The sequence below is a fragment of the Narcine bancroftii genome, chromosome 4, assembly GCF_036971445.1.
Source record: "Narcine bancroftii isolate sNarBan1 chromosome 4, sNarBan1.hap1, whole genome shotgun sequence".
Taxonomy (NCBI): Eukaryota; Metazoa; Chordata; class Chondrichthyes; order Torpediniformes; family Narcinidae; genus Narcine; species Narcine bancroftii.
The window spans coordinates 245,086,100-245,106,864 of NC_091472.1; the positions used below are offsets into that span (position 1 = coordinate 245,086,100).

Below are 20,765 nucleotides of genomic sequence, written 5' to 3' on the forward strand. Positions count from 1 at the left end.
TGGCAGCGGTGGCACAACCACTCCTGGGAGCAGACTTTCTCCAGGTGCACTGTCTACTGGTAGACCTGAAAGGGTGATGGTTGATGCACATCAGGCGATTCCTAACTTTTTCCCTGGGCGAGGCAAAGCTACCAACCCCCCACCTTGACTCCATCATCCTCTCAGGCAATGAGTTCACCCGCATCCTAGCAGAATTCCCCTCCATAGTGGTGCCACAGTTCACCTTAACCAAGCCCAAGCATGGGGAGAGGAACCACATTCTCACACAGGGGCCTCTGATTCATGCCAGGGCATATTGCCTCCCCCAAGAAAAACTCAACCTTGCCAAGGAAGAGTTCAAGAAAATGGAGGAGATGGGGATCGTGTGGTGCTCCGACAGCCCTTGGTCCTTCCTGCTGCACATGGTGCCCAAGGCAGCAAGAGGTTGGAGTCTATGCGGAGACTACTGCCTCCTGAATGAGGCCACCACACCAGACAGATATTCTGTACTGCACATACAGGATTTCACAGCAAATCTATAGGCGGCCCGCATATTCTCCAAAGTCAAACTCATCTGGGGCTATCACCAGATCCCGGTCCATCCAGATGACATCCCACAGACCACTCTCATTACCCCGTTTGGCCTGTTCGAGTTTCTGAGGATGCCCTTTGGACTCAGAAATGAAGCCCAGATGTTCCAGAGATTGATTGATGCGGTGGGATGGGATCTCAAGTTTGCATTCATCTTCCTGGATGATATCCTAGTTGCCAGCCGTGAGCGCAAGGAGCATGCAGCCCTCCTCCGCCTGAGCGACTTTGGCCTAACAATTAAACTGGCCAAATGCTTGTTCGAGCTCGAAATCGTAGACTCCCTTGGCCACAGGATTAATAGGAATGGAGCAACACCGCTGCAGGAGAAGGTAGAGGCTGTCAGGCATTTCACCAAACCTCACATGGTGAAGTGGCTACAAGAATTCGTCAGTATGATCAACCTCTACCACTGTTTTGTACCAGCAATGGCCCACATCATGCCCTCTCCCATCCATGTTAATGGCCAGGAAGAAGAAAGAAATCACCTGGTACAAGGAATCATCTGCGGCCTTTGAGAAGGTGAAGGCGGAACTGGCCAACACTATATTGCTGGTGCACCTCAGAGCAGACACCCTGAAAGCCCTCATGGTGGACACATCCAGCACGGTGGTCAGAGGAGTGCTAGAACAATTGTTTGATGGATAATTGCGACCTCTGGCTTTCTCCAGCAGGCACCTTCAACCGAGATACAGCTGAAATTCAGCATCTTTGACCAAGAGCTCTTGGCGTTGTATCTCCCGGTCCAACACTTGCGCTACTTTCTGGAAGGAAGATGATTCAAAGTCTTCATGGATCATAAACCACTGACCTTTATTTAATTAAGTGTTGGATCCATGGACCCACGGTCGACTCGGCAGCAGAGGCACCTGCCATACGTGTCAGAATTCACCACCGACATCAAGCGTATAGCTGGGAAAACCATTGTGGTGGCTGAAACTTTATCATGACTAAAGGTGCCAGGGGATAGACTGTACGGCCCTGGCAGAAGTGCAGCAGGTGGACCCAGAGATACCAGCATACAGGACTGCGGTGTCGTGACTCTGTCTGGAAGACATCCCAGTAGGTCCAGGTAACATGTGGTTCTCTGTGATGTATTCACTGGCCACCCCGCCCCATAGTACCTGGAGGCGACAAGTCTTTGATGCAGTTCACAATTTGGCACACTTGGCCATCAGGACAACCGTTCACATGGTAGCCAGCAGGTTCAGGTGGTGTGGCCTCCGGAATCAAGTCAGCCATTGGGCTAGAACCTGTATACTGTGCCAGATGTCAATAGTCCAACAGCACACCAGGGCATCCCCCCAGTCGTTCAAGCCGACATGAAGAATGTTCAACCACATACACATAGACATTGTGGGACCAATGCCATTGTCCCCGAGGGCACGATACCTACTGACAAGATGGCCAGAAGCAGTCCTACTGACAGAGACAATGACGGAGGCCTGCGCCAGAGCCCTGACAAACAATTAGGTGGCAGGGGGGTTAGGAGTCCCAGAACACATGACTTAGAACACATGACTTTGGACAGAGGCACACAGTTCACCTCAAGCCTGTGGACAATGCTGGCAAACCTAGTGGGGATACAGCTCCACCATACCACAGCATATCACCCCCAGGCAAACTGCACTGATGGCTCGGCTCATGGGACCCAACTGGATAGACGACCTTCAGTGGGTCCTGCTGTGGATCTGTACAGCCCCTAAAGAAGACCTAAACACCTCAGCAGCAGAGCTAGTGTATGGCGCACCTTTGCTCATTCTGGGGTATTTGTGTCTGCTGCCAAAGACCCGGATGAGCCACCTGCAGCAACCCTGGAGAAGCTCAGGGAAAGACTGGATACCCTGGCCCCAGTGCCACCCACACAGCACGGGCAAACAAAAATTTTCATCCCCAAGGACTTGAGGACCTTCAAATATGTCTTCGTATGCAGGGGAACACAATGGGCACCGTTACAAGGTGATCAGGCAGAATGGGTCAATATGCCTACAGGACATAAATGGGAAAGAAAAGACTTTCACCATTGACCACCTCAAACCAGCACACCTGGATACAAATTAACCGGTCAACACACAGCACTATGTCACAGGGGCAGGTCAGTCAAGCAAAGGCAGACCACAACCAAAGACAACACCATCCACATCGCCGGTTCTGGGGGTGGGACTTGTGTAGTGGCCTGCTACCTGGCAAGTGAACCGACACTCAAAATGACGGACTAACATGGTGAGCGCGGAAAACCAGGGCACACTAATGGCCTTCCCTGGCCAGGAGCCTGAACGGCAGGAACCACGGCTAATCAAAGGCTAGCTCGCTGATGATGTCACATCCACTCGCAGTGGCGGGAAGCTCGGCCTATAAAATTAGGGCTGGGGAGATAAATAAATCAGTTTTGACTTTACTTACACCCATGTGAGTCGTTCTTTCATTCTGCAGTAGCGCCTCACTACAAATTAATTAAAAAATTGTAAAACGCAATTCAGTAACAGCATGTCACTGACAATTTTATAACCGTGTTCCCAATTTCTGATATAGCTCTCTTATGGTCCTTAACAAAATTATTTATTTAATTGACATCTATTAAATATCATTTTGAGTTATGTTTGTTATTTTAACAGTTTAATTGTATTTGTGAATTCCTGAAGCTTTTACTATAAAGGAATGTGTATGAAATAACTTCATGGACTAATTAAAATATTGTCTATTTGCGTGCACTTAATGAATTTGGTTTCTTTCTCCTAGCTCCTCTTGCCTACGAGCCCTTCTCTACCCTTGCAATGATTTATGAAGATCAAGGAGACATGGAAAAATCATTGCAATTTGGACTAATTGCAGCTCATCTGAATCCCAGTGACCCAGAGGAGTGGGTGAAATTGGCTGAAATGTCTCTTGAGCAAGACAATATCAAACAAGCTATTTTCTGTTATTCAAAAGGTACAAGGAAATTAATCTCTCAAATGAAAATTGTAAAAAAGCAGGATGTTGCAGTGTGAGTCTGGTCTTGGAATAGCAGCACCCTGACTGTCAATTCAATTTCTACCCTGGCAAACTGTGAAATTATATCTGTTGAGTAATTTATGGGCCAGCATTGGAAAATCCCCCACCCCCCCCCCCACCCCACAGAGATTCTGTGATGGTTATAAAATTCCAGCTGGTTGAATAATGCCCTTCAGGAAAGGAAGCTTGTTAGCCCTTTCCAATCTCATCCACCTGTTAAATCTACAATATGGCTGACATTTTTGTGACTGCTGAATGGACCAAAAAGGATACCCAAAGGTAAATAATCGATGTAGTAGCAAGAATTGCTCTGATACTTTTTTCAGATATGGCTACGGTAAGCAAATGAACTTTTGAAATCTTGTTCACTAATGTGGTACTTGATTTTGAAGTGTTGTCCAAAAACTAGATGAGAAACAGTTTGATTTCATAATCCTCACAGAATTAAGCCAACTATCAATGTCCCACTTTCTTTTTATCACCCTCTCTGGGTATGTTCTGTTACAGCAGCGGGATGTAGATCTTCAGACCAAAATAACACACGTAGGTCCTAAAATCACTGGCATTGTTTTATGAAATTTGGGCTGATCTGTGGTCTAATTCCATAAAATGGAAATAAAACATAAGATTAGGATCTGTTTATACTCTCAGACGATCTTAAAATTGACATCCGACTGCTTCAGGCTTCAGGATAAAGAAACCTCCAAGATTAACGACTCTATTCTTCTTTAATACTTACCAGTATGTCAAGCTATTTATGCCAAAGAACTTTATTTCAGACTGAACCTTTGCTGAAAGACTGCTGGTAATCTGCTGGTAATCTGCTGGTAATCTGCTAGTAATCTGATAGTAATCTGCTAGTAATCTGCTAGTAATCTGACCCTATTTTCTGAACTGTGCAAGTCACATCTGTCATTGATTTTGATCACAACAGTTTTGACAAAGGGATGTCTTTCATTGATTATTGTGGCAATACTATAATGCTAAGGGACAGAAAAATACAGATTAAATTGTCCAAAAGAGGGTATATCCGAGGAGCCATGGGTGAAACAGTAGCAAAGTTATATACCTTTGCATTTGCTAACATCTTGGCCAAAATCTGTGATCATCAATCCAAGAGGCTGACCCTGGTTGAAAGTGGAATAGATAGAAAAGTATGTCAGAGGCAGGACCAGGTATCCACAAAATAAACTGCAACTCTAATGAAGTTGTTGTATTACTTGCCAATCAGTGATGATGGTACACTTGAGATAGAGTCAAATACTGTGAGAATGTGCATGTGAGAGTTTAGCAATTTGATTGCTTAGCATTATACCATATGCAAAGGGAATGGAGAGGCTAATTTAACAAATAATTTGAAGAGGAAGTTCCTGGACTATCCCCAACTATGTGGAACTACCAATATGAGGGCAAGGCACTTCTATGTTTGCATGTATCTTCATTGGAAGTGCCAAGTAATTGATTTTATTTAGCCTTTATTTGCATCCTGACCAATTGAGATACTATTATACATCTTTTATAAATTGCTGAAGAAATTTATCTTATATTTACAGGCAGATTTATAAAATTTCCAGGAATGGGAACTTTTGCTTTTTATAATTCTTTGAATGCTGAACATAAATGTGTGGGACATAGGATATTTATTGTCTAAATTGCTTAACTCGTTGATTTATGCTTGTGCTGTGGCTTTTGCATTTTTCTTGATTATTGATTTTTGACTATTCTACCATCAATTCAAATTTTTCATCTATGTACTTCTAAATCTTTGTGTGAAGCCTTCAATCATTTTTCTGACTCCTGATTTCAATTGAAAGCTTTATTGTCTTGAGCTCCAAGGTCAATAGCAATCAAACTTCTAATCCCAGCTCTGTTGAGATACTTGGCTTTATTAAATGTGGAAAATCCTGGCCTTGTCATAAATTTGCCTTCAATTTCTTGAAGTGCTGTACAAGATGTCATTGAGAGACATGACACAGCACAGCACAGAAACTGACCCTTCACCCCATCAAGTCCATGATGACCATCAACTGTTAATCTTACATTCATCTGATTTTTTTTTCTCTCATTTTCATCAATTCCCTCAGATTTCAGCATTCACCTACACAATTGGGACAGTTTACAGTAGGCAATTAATATACCAATCTGCATGTCTTTGGGTGTGGGAGAAAGCCAGAGCATTCTTCATGAACAAACCCTTGGAGTTGCAGGGAGAAAATGCAAACTTCACAACTGAACCTAAATCTTTGGCACTGTGAGGCAGAAGGTCCACGAGCTATGCCACGGTGTTGCCTGTCCCCTGTGAGCTTTTTCTAATTCTGCTCACTTGCTCTTGTGAAAATAAAATTGCATGGGAGTCTGCAAGTCTTTAAGTTGTGTGCTAAGTTATTTAAATTTTTGATCAGTAATATGAAAGCACATGAATAAACATTTAATTTTTGCTTGTTTTCACCACAATACAATTTTGCTATGTTTTGCATAGCTGTTTATTTTTTTAAAATCTGTATACTTCTATCTTATCGTGAAACATTCTTGAACAAATGTGTGGAAGAAAGGCAATTTTATGGATTGCTGGCTAATATCTAACAATACAGTAGAAGTCCTAAAATTCGGAAGTAAAACATGAAAGTATGAAGATACGATGGTTGAAGTAAAAACAATGCCGTAAAAACACAATGCCGGAGAAACTCAGCAGGTCAATCAGTGACCTTTATGTCGTAAAGATAAAGATACATAACCAGTATTTCAGGCTTGAGCCCTTCATCGAGGTATCCTGGGATGATTTTAGGATTTTCCTTAAATCGGGACTGTTCAGGGATTGGGTGGGTCTGGATTTTCTGGATTCTTAGGCAGTACTTTTAAAATTCAAATTTAAAGAGGAATAAAGAAGAGAGATGACAGGTAAACTTTGATAGTTTATTCATTGGCAAATATAGCATGCTTCATTTATCAAAACAAGCAGTTTTAAAGAAAAATAAAGTCAACACTTGACAAAAATGTAAACAATTTTTTTCATGACATAAAAAGCATTTAATGCTTGAAATTATGTTTAAAATTAACATTGTAAAAGAAAAATACAGTATATAAATGAATTTCTTTGTGATAAGATTACATGTATTGAGCATGGTTGCTTGTTGCCACTGTGAATCTGGCACTTACACATCCATGCAAGCACATGAAACTTCACTAAATATAAAGAGTTTGATTGTTTGGATTCTTGGGTGGTCTAGATTTTTGGATTTCTACTGTAATCAATTTCTTCCATGAGCTTCTTATTGTAGTTGTGACAGAAGGAATGCACAATCTTAATCTGTAAAAAATGCAGTGCATATAACTGGTTTGTTTCTAACATGTAGCCATAAAGTATGACACAACAAATGTTCGGTACCTTTGGGAGCGCAGCAGCCTTTATGAACAACTCGGTGAGCACAAGCTGGCCATGGATGGATACAGGCGCATCCTTAACCTTCTGCCACCTACTGATGGGGAGCACTTCATGCAGCTGGCCAGAGACATGGCAAAGTAAGTTAACATTTATATCCATTCATTAAAAAGCACCCCTTGGTCGACCTCTTAATTTGTTATCGGTAATATTCCATTTCTGCTCATTGACAACTTGAGAAATTGCACAAATTGATTTGGCTAATTTACTGAGGAGCCAGATTAACTTATGACAATCCAAAATTATTTTTAGGGTTGACCTTTCATTCCGTCCTATAAACAGACTTGAAGTAGATAGCTAAGCTGTGGCGGAAGGTGCTGGGATGTTGCATTTCTGTTTGGGCATCTGTACCTGGGGAGGAACATCATGCTTTCCCATTTCAAATAAGGAATGTTTTGAATTAGATTAACCATTCATTTGAAATTATGTAACAGTGATGAATAAAAAGCATCTATATTTATCTTGGCAAATATACTTTTGAGAAAAAATGTTCAGTACTGTAAAACCCCCAGTATCTGGCATCTATGGGGACTGGTAAAATGCTGAATATGCAAATTTTCTGGTTGCTTGAGACTCACTCTTACAATGACTAACTCATACACCAGCATTAAGAATAAACAGTTTAAAAGACAGTGCAAAATATGAAGTTATTCGAAAAAAAAATCAGTTCACTTCAATCAAGTAATTCCTGTAATTTACAAAATTTAAATTCGGACCCCAGTCGCTGGTGCTGTAATACTATTGTGCTAGCCCTTACGCTAGCTTTGCTGCATCATGATGAAACCCCCTCATCCCCCTTACAATTATATTTATTAGTACAATAATATACTAATAAAGATTAAAAACTTAACAGGGATAGGGAGACACTTTGGGAGAGTTGCCCCAGCGGCAAGTGGCATCAGCCGGCTCTTCATCCTGGGTGACACCAGTTTACTCAAGCACAACTTTATTCAAACAGCTACTGCAGGCAGAGCATGATTAGGGTGATCCACAGGCTGAATGTTTGCTCCCATCTTCACCAAAGGTTTGTGTGTGTTGCTTTGGAGAACATCTACTTATACAATTTTAAACTTTTATTTAAATTTTTTTTCAAAAAAAAAATTGTTTTATTTATTTTAATTTTTTTGCTGGTTGCTTGGGGTTGCCAGTTACTTAAATTCCAGATAATGGAAATTTTATTGTATTGTGTATATCCACTTGGATTGTTTAGGGAAGAAGATTCCTGTCTTTTTAGATGGTCCCTCAGGGTTGAGGATGATTTGCATCCTCTCTGTACTTCTGTGTTCTGATTGTCCAGTGTGGCCCTGATGGATTTATAGACTCTGACAGAATGGAATTTGTAGATGGAGCAAGAAGTGCTTGTTGGGGAGGGTGGATGTGGTGCTTTCCATTGATGATTTTTACTGAGATCCTGTGCTCTGGATAAAGGGACTAGACTTTTGGTAGCATTACAAATGCTTCATTTTGATTCAAGAATCGGGCAGGTGAATGACATTGCTTGTCCACAAGAGATGGCAGAGTGTAATCAGAGCTTTGTTGCTCTGGATGTTGCCTTGGAAGAGGATGGTGACATTAGTTACTTATTCCAGCAGCTGATTTGTAATCTTTCAAGGAGACAGCATTGGTGATATTCTAGTGTTGGACAGTGTTTTATTCATATGGAAGAATTCCAAATTGACTTAAAAAAAAATCAAATAGTTTTGCACAGAAGTTGGGCACATTATAAAACCGAAAGACTTAGGAGCAGAGTTAGGCCATTCAGCCCATCAAGACTGCTTTGCCCCTCAAATCATGGTTGATGTATTCCAGGTAGTAATATACCTTCATTTTTTTCAACACAGTGTGATTTGTGCATGGTTTCATAGGCTGCATACAAATGCTGTGGCTAAAATTTAAACCAGTTTTAGAAAATTAAGTTTTATTCAGCCTTTTTTTGCTCAGCAATATCAGCACATTGCTTCTGGTGGGGAGAGGGTGCCTCTTCGCACAAGATTTGTTTTCTGATGTGAATAAGGTTGCAAGTTTTCACAATCATCAGTAATTTTATAAAGTTTGTGGAGTGCCTTCTGGGAGGGCCACCGAATTGTTGGTACTCTAGCAATGGTTTTGGGAATGGAATATCACTATACTTAATCCAATGATAATAAAGATATGGTGATGGATCCACTTATTAAGTTGTCAGTCTGAGGAAAATGTAGAGGTGGCGATAATATATTGCATGGCAAATTGTCTTCATAATTTTATCATAATTTATCCTATTCTGTCTTCACTCAGGATTTACAGTTTATCATTCTCAGCATCTTCCAGGTTTCCTTAACACCATGAACATGCAACTCTAGCCAACAGAGTCTCTCTTGGGATTTGGTCATACATTTTCCTGAGACACTGATCCTGGCCACATTCCTCTCCATACTGTATGTATTTGCCTTTTCTTTGTGGTCTTACTGCTTATTGCAAATTCTCTTCTTTTTTCCCCTTGGCATCATATTCCACTCTTTCTTCTTTCTCCTAAGCTGTTTACCTTGATGTTCTGCAAAGTTATGCCCACTTGAAACTCTGTTGTCTGTTTACGTTTTCTCTCATCTACTTCTTCTCTATTGCTGTGCTACTGAACACACATCTGCGTTCCACAAACCAGATGTGCCCCAACCGTATTATTCACTGAGCTGGGATGTGACCTTTATCCCTTTCTTCAATTGAAAGTTTAGCCAGGCACTCCATGTTTACTCTCAAACTACACTTAACTGCCCAATATTGTTAAAAAGCAACTTATAAAATAGAACTTAGTGCATTATCATTTGTCTTTATTCTCGTAAACATTCTTTCTGAGTGCCAAGAACTGGCTTTGAATGTAATTATGAGTATATTATATACCTTACTTCAGTTAAAACCAATGACTGGATGCAAGGTTTAACTACAGTTAGTTCATTTGAAGAGTAACTTTAGGAATAAGCCTTTTCTTGAAATCAAGCAATAAATTCTATTTTTTTTCCAGAAGTTATTATGAAACTAATGATATTACATCAGCTATTGGTGTAATGGAAGAGGCTCTGAGCAAACATCAGAGCCTGGTCTCTGCTGAAGATGTAAACATGGCAGCTGAATTGTACCTTTCAAGCAAACAATATGATAAAACATTAGAGGTACGTACGTATTAACAGAAAAGATAGATGAAGTGATGCCTTTCTTTTGTATCCAGAACTGCAGGTTTTCTCACTTGTAAACACAATCCCATTATTCTAAGGGTGAGTCATTGCTTAAGCTATATACTGTGCTATATCAGCAATGTTTTAAGTACTAGATTTTTAAAAAAACTGGTAATTTGTTTGTCCTGTTAGCTTGATTATTATTTTACATTAACACTTCCTTTGCTTTCCATTTTACCATTGTGCTTCAGACAAATGAGTTCATAATCACATATCACTTTGAAGAACAAGATTATATTCTGCAATTATATCATGTGATATTTTATCCATTTATTGAAAATAGCATATCCTTTAGAAGTTATAAATATACTTATTAAAAATCATGTTATTTTGGTTTAAAATGGTTGCTTGCTTTTAACTAATCAAACATCCCTCGACTTTTTCATTCTTGTATGCCTCATATCAGTCTTGGATGACTAAAATTTTCCACAATTCTACCCTGTACCTAATATTCCAAAGTTCAAAAAGTTCAAATGTATTGTCAGAGTACATACATGATACCATATACAACCCTGATTTTTTTGTTCTTGCCAGCCAGGTAGAATTATTACTTATTTAATTGTGGCCAATTTAATGTTTAACCAAAATTGTGAACTTAAAATCTTGCTAGTGAAACAATAACTTTGATTCTCTATCCATGGTGTAAATCGATTTCTCCAGTGTCTTCCTTATCAATTTTCTCAGACACCTTTCAGGAATCCCAATTGAACTGAGGTTTGTGTGCTCTTGTGTATCAAGAATGAAAGACATCATTCGCAGGAGCGTGTTTCATTGAGCCCACTGCTCTGTCACTTAATAATTTGCTTGTTTACAATAATTGTTGATTTTCCTAATGGTCCTCTATTTTCAAATCCTCTAGGGCCCTGTTGATTTTAATTTTTTCTGGTTGGGTTAGGACTCAGCAAGTCGATTCTTTTAATTATGGATGTTCCCTAAAATTTAACTGCTTCCTTACCCTGTTTTTTTTTCAAAAAGAAATCTTATTTCCTTTCTTCTGTTCATAGTTTCTCCATTTTATAGCTAATAATATCTAGTTTGATATTTAAAAGATGGTTTCTGACTTGCATATTTTTGCCAGTCTGTTCTATTTTTCTTTGTTTCATAGATTATAAATACCTTTACTGAAGTTGTCGTTGAAAAGGTCTGCTCGAAGAAAGATGATACAGAGAAAGGTAGAGAGTGATTTTGAGCTATATGCCACTTCAATAATTTTTTTTAATATAAAGGTTTTGGGGTAATTGTCTTTATGGACTGGGTACAATTGTGATTTGGATAATCACTACTAGGACTGCTTTAAATCTAGCTTGGGTCGATAGGATGAAGGTTTCTTCTACTTAAGGGTCTTCCCTTAAATTAATTCCCATAGACTTAATCCCATACCTAATGCACCTGTAATACTGCTGCAATATAACAAATTACCTGATGTGTTCTTGGCAATAAATTCCGATAATGGACAGAAACCATCCGCGTAAACTTTCTCTCATTCAGTACAAGTTGGTCATCTCTCACTGAGAGATCAAGGAATTTGTGGTGTGTGAAATAGGAGCAGCTGTCACTGTCCTGTAGTAAGAAATACTCCTCTGATGTTTGGACTGCTGAATGTTGTCTTGTAGAGTCGATGAATCTTTATTGTGTATCTGATCTGACTGTGGTTAACGCTGACCTGTTCGACGATTCTCCCATTTGCTTATCATTAAATTATTGTTAATATGAAGAATATTTTATTTTCAATGATATTTTTCTTCAGTGATCTACTGTACATATTTGAACTGTAGTCTAGCATAACAGTGCACAGTGACTCCGCACATCTCAGATGCACTTTTCTGTAAAATGTGACACCATTTTCAAACAACCCTTTTATATTCATTAAGTTAAGTATTTACACTTTAAAAAAAAATAAGATCACTGTCATTCTGTTCTTATAAAGCATATGGGTAGATTCTGTCAATAGAATCAGAGATGAAACATCATGAAAACCAAGCACCTAAACATTTCTTCGGATTTTTGTCAGAATTTAGCAGTTCCTATTTGTATAGTATCATCTTTAAAAAAAAGTCTTCAAGTGCTCCACACATTGTGATAAAGAATGAAAAAAGAGAGTGACACCAGCAACAGGGGTTTGAAGATATTGTGGCGGCAAACCACTAGGCAGGCGAACTGGCCACGCTTATAATTCACGCAGCGGGGCAGCCGGCCAAAATGGTGCCATCTTCTCCTTCTTCTCAGCACAGGGCTCAGAAGCCTGTGCTGGGGGACCACATGAGGCCTGGGTGATGTCAGGGCCCCCAAGCCAGGTTCTCAGCCAGGTCCCAGCTGGGAATATCAGTCCAGCCCAGCAGTCTGCAATAAATCAGTTCTGCTCACTGAGCTCAACCTGTCTGGTTGTGTGTTCTTTCAGTAGCAGTGTAGCTGCCGCTACAATTGGTGACCCTGACTGGTTCAAATGTCTTTGAACCCATCACGAGCGAACCTGGGATCAGTGCTATAGCCGTGAAACTGCCTGAATTCTGGGTTCAGGAGCCAGAGACCTGGTTCGGCCACACGGAGGCTCAGTTTAACCTCCGCCAGATTTCATCTGACAAGACCAAATTCTACCATGTGGTTGCTGCTCTGGACCAGGCCACCACCAAACGCGTGCTGCACCTCATTCAGCACCCACCTGCCGAAGACAAATACAAGACCATCAAGCGAGCGCTCATCGGATCCCTCGAACTATCCAGGCGCCAGCATGCTGCTCGGATGCTGCACCTCGACGCCCTGGGGGACAGGTCACCGATGGAGCTTATGGATAAGATGCTCGTACTCATGGGTGATCACACCAACTGCCCATTCTTCGAGCACAATTTCTTTAACCATCTGCCCGAGGACATCCGGCTGTTACTGGCCCAAGAGAGCTTTACCGACCCGAGGAAGGTCCCTCAGAAGGCCCAAGAGCTATGGCTCGAGTGATTCCCGGAGGGCTCAGCAGTCCAGAAGGTCATGAGGCACGGGCATGACCACGCCAAGCCTACCCCTAGCACTGCGGTAGAGCATCTGTCCCCTACAGGGGCCACCAAAAGCATAACCAGGGGCATGGCATCTGCTCCAGGACTCTGCTTCTACCACCAGCGCTGGGGAACCAAGGCTCAGAAGTGTTGTCAGCCCTGCTCGTTCCAGGGAAACGAGTAGGCCAGCCGCTGTTAATGGCTGCAACGGCTGGCCAAGGACACAGCCTCCTCTACCTGTGGGACTCAGTCAGCGGCCGGTGGTTCCTCATCGACACTGGGGCCCAGATCAGCGTCATCCCGGCCACGGCCATAGAGTCCAGGAACCGACCTCGAGGACCTCCCCTCTGTGCGGCCAACACAACAGAGATCCGGACGTATGGAGACAAGACAGTCCGCTTCCAGGTCGGCCGACGAAAGTTCTTGTGGAGGTTCACCGTCTCGTCCCTTCCGACCGACATCCTGGGTGCCGACTTCCTCCTCGCCGACGGGCTTCTGGTGGACATTCTGGGTAGGTGCCTGGTGGACGCCCGTACTTTCCAGGCCATTTGCCTCGACACCTCCATCACAGAGCAGCCACAGATGGCCACGATCAGCATGCCCAAAGACGAGTTCCAGCAAATCCTGGACGAGTTTACGACCCTCCTCAAGCCACAGTTCTTCGCTGTCTCGCTGCGCCATGGGGTGTTCCACCACATCCCCACCCAGGGCCCACTGTTTCACACCAAGGCACGCCGGCTCCTGCCTGACAAGCTCCAGGTGGCGAAGGAGGAGTTTTCGCATCTGTTGGAGCTGGGGATCAATTGGCGATCCAACAGCCTGTGGGCCTCGCCTGGTTCCGAAGGCTTCCGGCGGCTGACACCCTTGTGGAGACTATGGACGGATCAATGAGGCGACAGTTCCTGACTGTTACCCCATCCCTCACATACAAAACTTTACGGCCAATCTGCATGGTGCGAGGGTTTTCTCTAAGGTTGATCTGGTGCGTGGGTGCACCAAATCCCGGTGCACCCTGAGGACAAACCCAAGACGGCCATCATCACCCCCTCCACCTTGTTCAAATTCCTTCGCATGCCATTCGGGCTCAAGAATGCCACTCAGACCTTCCAGCGCCTCATGGACTCAGTGGGCAGGGACCTGGATTTCATCTTTATTTATTTGGACAACATCCTCGTTGCCAGCAGGGATTGGGCGCAACACAAGGCCCACCTGTGCACCCTCTTCTACCGGCTTGCCGACATCGGCCTCACCATCAACCCAGCCAAGTGCCAGTTTGGGAAAGAGACCATGCAATTGCTGGGCCATACCATCACGGCCGAGGGAGCCACGTCCAACGCTACGAAGTTCGCCGCCATCAAGGAGTTCCCACGTTTGGACAATCTCAAGGGCTGCAGGAGTTCGCGGGTATGGTCAACATCTACAACCGATTCATCCCGGGAGCTGCGCACATCATGCAGCCGCTATTCGCCCTCATCACAGCCAAGCACAAATCGCTCACCTGTACTCCAGAGGCCTGCAGTGCACTCGAGGCCACCAAGGATGCCCTCGCGAAGGTTACCATGCTCGCCCACCCGCACACCGACCTGCATATGGCGCTCTCTGTCGATACCTCTGCCACAGTCGTTGGCGCCGTCCTGGAGCGGCAGGTGAATGGACAATGGAAGCCGCTGGCATTCTTCAGCCTGTTTCTCCACCCACCAGAGCGCAAGTATAACGCTTTTGACTGTGAGTTACTGGGCATGTACCTGGCGGTGCGGCATTTCCACTATTTTTTGGAGGGGAGGACTTTTACCATCTTCACTGACCGCAGACCCCTCACCCAGGCACTCGTGATGGCGAAGGACCTCTGGTCGGCCCGCCAGCAGTGTCACCTCTCCTTCATGTTGGAGTTTACCACCGACATTTGGCACAAGGCGGGGAAGGACAACGTGGTCGCCGATGCACTCTCGCGACTGGCCATCTGTGCATTGATGCCCGGCCTCGACTTCGATCAGCTCGCCTGGGACCAGAAGTCCGAAGAGGAGACACGAGCCTTCAGGACTGCCATCACGGGCCTGCGGTTCCGAGACCTCCTGACTCCGAGTGGTGGAAGAACCGTCTTGTGTGATGTCTCCATGGGCGCGGCCAGTGGTTCCCCAGCAGTGGCGCAGGCAAGTCTTCCATCACATCCATGACCTTTCGCACCGTCCATCAGGTCCACAGTCTGGATGGTGACAGAGCGGTTTGTCTGGCATGGGCTGCGGAAGCAGATCGCGGGCTGGGCCAGAACATGCACACATTGCCAAATTTCCAAGGTACACAGGCACACCAGGGCGCCCGTGCAAAGGTTTGAGCATGTTTGGGAATAGTTCAGCCGCATTCACGCGGACATATTTGGGCCTTTACCGTTCCCCAGGGCAACCGTTACCTGTTCACGGTGGTGGACCGCACTACTCGTTGGCCCGAAGCGATCCTGATGCCGGACGCCTCCACGGACTCCTGCTCCCGAGCGCTGTTGCAAGGTTGGGTTGCCTGGTTCAGCGTTCTGAATCACCTCACCAGCGATCGGGAGCCCAGTTCACCTCTGCACTCTGGGCACAGCTCGCCAACAGGTTGGGGATCGAGCTACACCGCACCACAGCCTATCACACGCAGGCCAATGGGCTGGTCGAGTGTCTGCACCGCCACCTTAAATCGGCACTTATGGCCTGCCTCACCAGTCCTGACTGGGTGGATGAACTGCCTTGGATGCTCCTGGGCATCTGCTCAACACCCAAGGAGGATCTGCAGGCGTCATCAGCTGAGCTGGTCTACGGCGCACCGCTGGCACTTCCTGGTGAGTTCATCAACGTGCCTCACAACTCCCAGCAGTCATCGTACGAGCTGGTTCCCCATCTCCGGGCCCGCTTGACTCCTTCGCACCCCCACTGCTGTCCAGGCACGGCACATGGCCATCTCATGACCCCAGCAAGCTGCATCCCACAGAGTACGTTTTTATTTGGCGGGGCCTGCCCGTGGCACCTCTGCAGAGACCTTACGAGGGGCCGTACAAGGTTGTTCAGCGTTCAGGGTCTATGTTCACGCTGGTCATCAGTGGCAGGTGGGAACTGTTTACTGTGGACGGGCTGAAGCTAGCGCACTTTGACCCCACTGAACCAGTGATTGGGGCCCAGCCCAAGAAGCGAGGCCGCCCAGCTAAAAAGGACATGGGCGCCAGTTCTGGTGGGGTGGGGGGTGCTGTGTGGCGGCACACCATTAGGCAGGCAAACCAGCTCCGCTTGTAATCCACACGGCAGGGCAGCCGGCCAAAATTGCGCCGTCGGGGGTTTCTCCTTCTTCTCAGCACAGGGCTCAGAAGCCTGTGCTGGGGTCCACATGAGGCCTGGGTGATGTCAGGGCCCCCAAGCCAGGTTCTCAGCCAGGTCCCAGCTGGGAATATCAGTCCAGTCCAGCAGCCTGCAATAAATCAGTTCTGCTCTCTGAGCTCACCCATCTGGTTGTGTGTTCTTTCAGTAGCAGTGAAGCTGCCGCTACAATGTATTATTATATCATGCTCTACCTACCAGCTGCTGAAACATATTTGTATGGCATGTTTTAATTTCCCACACAACAAATGATCATTCCTGATTGTTTTGCTGGCAGAATGTGAGAAAATGAATTACTAGCAGTTATTCTAAGGAACCAAGTAGTTATGGTAGGTCCAATATTATCAGTAATCCAAGGATATATTGGGAGCCTAAACCTGGATTGAGTACATAATGTTCAGGATATATGAATAATAGGGAAAGCAATGAAAAATGAAGAAGAATTCCAGGTTTGGGGAGGTCTCTGATTTTCTTTAAGGCACTGATACAACTGCTCTCTGTGATTGTCTGATTCTAGATGCTAATTACAACTGTCAGATTCCTGAAGCAGTTCCCATAGACATCCGAGTCAAGCTAATGGTTTGCTTGATCCATCTTCATGTCCTTCAGCCTCTTGATGTAAGTTACAGATCAACATAACTTTTGAACTTGGGACTCTCAAGCATCTTCAGCTAAATATATAATCCATAACACTGTACACAAGTAAATTATTTTGAAATTACTGTTAGTCTTGTAAAGAATAAAATAAAGTGAGTGAAAGGAAGTGACAGAAGCTATGGGGAAAATATTATGATGGATGGTAAGAAACGGTCTACCCTTCACTTCCTGGATTACACTTGAATTTCCCACAAAGCAGTTTCACATTCTTGATCATATTTGCTGTGAGGATGGTAAATGGTTACGTGTATTATGGAGGGCTACTCTGAGGATCCAATTAAATTCTTCAAGTTCAATATTTTCCATAGCCTGAGACTAGATGGACAACCTGAGTGCATATTGCACAGGGATATTCTAAGAGAAAGAATTTGATTATATTTTTTGTACTTTGTTTAAGTGAGAAATGGCAGTAGCAAGAATAATATTTTATTATTGTTATGGGTTATATTGTATATTATATGTAAATATGTTTTTAAAAGCAATAGATTGCGGGGGTTTAGTGTAGGTCACTTCACAAACAGATACTTCACATCTCATTTAAAATGCAAGAGCTTTGCTGAAGCTAGACAATCAGGCACCAGTGGCTTTGCAAAAGACGATGGAACTGCTTTGGAAGGAACTTAAGAAGCAGGTGCAAATGGAACAAAGTCCGGGCTCAAGTGCTGATAAAAGATCTTTTAAGGATTGGGTTTGGATCCATGGGAAGGGTTCTGGTTTTTGATAAGCAGAGAGAGAGAGAGGAAAGGACAAACAGGATTTGGAGAGAGAATTGAGTTCTGCAGTAGCTTTTGAGGCTGCAACATGGCAAGCTGGCAGGCTTGTTGAAAATCTCATTTTGAAGATGGGTTGTGAATTCCGAGTTCAGCCTGTTGAAAACCCTTTTTGTCCTTGCAAGAGAAAATGGCTGGCTAGAGTGTTTCTCCTGAAATAAGGGACACAAGTCAAACTCTGTGGTGACCTGGAAAAAGAGGTTATCATTTGGAAAACCCATGATGGGACAAGTTTCTTTGGCAAGACACTGAAGTGACTGATCAGAGGAAATCAGTTTGTGTGTGTCCAACGAGCAATAAATATCACTCTGAAACCAACAAGAACCTTCCTGAGTGGTAACCATTTACCTTTAAGCACCAGAGCCTGGTGAAAATTCATAAATGTTGAATTCTGTGCTCAGTTTAAGAATTGCTTGATTCTGGTGAACTTGGAGAAGTGAGAAGTGAATTACTGGACCATTAAAGCAAAGAACATTCCTGAACATATACACATTACATACGCTTAGAATTAGAAGAGGATTAAATTAATAGCAATATGTTAAAGTTTGATCCTCTTTTCATGTTTCAAGAAAATTAAAAGCAACTTTTGTTTAAGTAACCATTTGTGCTGGTGAATTTCTATTGCTGCTGGATTTTGGGGTCCTCTAGGCTCATAACACTATGTATGGTGTTTAGGAATTTCTGTGTTCTATTCAATCTCATTCCCAACTGCTCTTAATCTCTGGGAGGTGCCAGCAGTTTCACATGATCGCTTTTTGTTTTCAATTATATAGGTAACCTTGATTAGAGGGAGGGGATAGATTGGTCATAGTTTTAGTTTTTAAATTTTTTTTTCTTTTATAATTTATTTCAATAAATGGATTTGACATGGTTATATTGATTATTTCCTATTAATTGTCTTGGAGGTTAACAAATAATCCTGAATGTCATTTCGTTCAATATTTCTCTTATTCTTTTTTTGCACATTTACCTGTATACAATTGAATTGTTATGAACTTTCTAAATTTCTGAATGCACGTTATACATTAAACTCAATAAAAATATTTTAAAAAGATAATAATTTATGCATTGGTTAATGATGCATGTAAAATATTACAGCAACATCTTTGATTGCTGTTGATGTTAACTTTCACATAGCAGAATTAATTCATAATGAATACTTTTCATGATATGCTAGCTTCTGCAATATTTTGAATTCACTCAGATAGAAATTATCAGTGTGACATAAACTGACCTCCCCACCCCTCTGTTCTGTTTGCCCATTTTATTGATTATATAGAAATCTTGATGTATGAATGCTACATTGGTGTCCCTGATAGATCCAGTCGGCAGTTGGACCTAAAGATGACGGATCAAGTGGAGCCAGCGACCATCCTCAGGCTCCCGATGTTTTGTGTGGCAACTGCACGTATGGTTCGCCCTAATGAGCGAGATACTTGCATGAACCAATAACCACAAGCCTTGCCTACACTTCGAACAGATCTTCTTGGAACAGCTGCCTGAGGATATATGGCTCTTTCTCACAGACGAGGACATCAGCGACTCTCGGAGAATCTCCACCTGGCCGGACATGCTCTGGAGAGCGAAGAAGGACACCAACGCCATCATAGATCACATCAGTAAGCCCCGTGAACAGTCCTTGGTGAGATCAAGGCCAGCGGACAGGCAAGTGAACACCCCAGGATAGCTATGCTTCTGCCACCAGCGATGGGGTGCGGAGGCCTGTCGATGTCACCCATCCTGCAGGTTTTCAGGAAATGCCCTGGCCAACTGTTGTTGATGGCTGTGGCCGTTGGCCCACATGATAGCTTCCTCCATGTCTGGGACTCACTGTCAGGCAAGTGTTTCCTGGTCAACACAGATGCCAAGGTAAGCATTCTACCCACTACAGGCCTTGACCCTCGCTGCAGCAGATAGGGCCCAACACTGAGGGTAGCCAATAGCTCCTGCATTCGAACTTTCGGGATCCACACCATCACTCTTTGTTTTGGCAACAGGAGCTTTACATTGGACCTTTATCCTCGTGGCAGTGGCACAACCACTCCTGGGGGCCCCACTTCTTGCTGGTCAACCTTAAAGGATGACGCTTGGTGCAAGCCAGAACCTTTCAGACTCTACCTTTACTGGAAAGCCAAGCTACCCGCCCCCCCACCTGGAATCTCTAAAACTCTCAGGCAATAAGTTTGCCCGCATCCTGGCTGAGTTACCCTTGATAGTGGCACCACAGTTCTCCACAGCTGAGCTAAAGCATGGGATAAGGCACCACATACTGTCTAAGAGTTCCATGCCAGAGCACGCTGACTCCGGCCCGAGAAACTCAGCCTGGTGAAGGAGGAGTTGAAAAATTTAGAGGTGCTTGGGATTATGTGGCACTCTGATAGTCCCTGGGCCTCTCCCCTCCATATGGTGCCCAAATCAGCAGGGGTTTGGAGACCATGTGTGGACTACCACCACCATTACGAGGCCACCACGCCCGACAGATACCCCGTGCCCCACATCCAAGAATTTGCCGCCAACCTGCATGGAGCATGGGTGTTCTCCAAGGTGGACCTCATCCAGGGGTGCCACCAAATCCCAGTTCATGTCCAGGACATTCCCAAGACTTCAATCATAACCCCCCACTTTGGTTTGTTCAAATTTCTCCACATACCCTTCAGTCTAAAGAATGTGGCACAAAATTTCCAGTGGCTGATGGATGCAGTGGGCTGGACTCCCATTAATGTTCATCTATTTGGATGATATCCTCATCGCCAGCCGCAAAGACCACGCTGCCCACCTGAGACATCTGTGCACCCAACTGAGTG

At 44.0% G+C, this 20,765-nt stretch overlaps 1 protein-coding gene across 3 annotated transcripts in view; it reads left to right on the top strand.

The window, feature by feature from the left end:
• gtf3c3 (general transcription factor IIIC, polypeptide 3) overlaps positions 1–20,765 on the top strand; it is a 100,817-nt gene that overhangs the window by 25,083 nt on the left and 54,969 nt on the right. For all 3 annotated transcript variants that reach the window (XM_069934586.1, XM_069934585.1, XM_069934584.1), the window contains exons 5-9: positions 3,307–3,498; positions 6,915–7,080; positions 9,996–10,143; positions 11,312–11,378; positions 17,052–17,152. In XM_069934586.1, the coding sequence (XP_069790687.1) occupies positions 3,307–3,498; positions 6,915–7,080; positions 9,996–10,143; positions 11,312–11,378; positions 17,052–17,152 (674 nt within the window). The remainder of the gene's footprint in view (positions 1–3,306; positions 3,499–6,914; positions 7,081–9,995; positions 10,144–11,311; positions 11,379–17,051; positions 17,153–20,765) is intronic.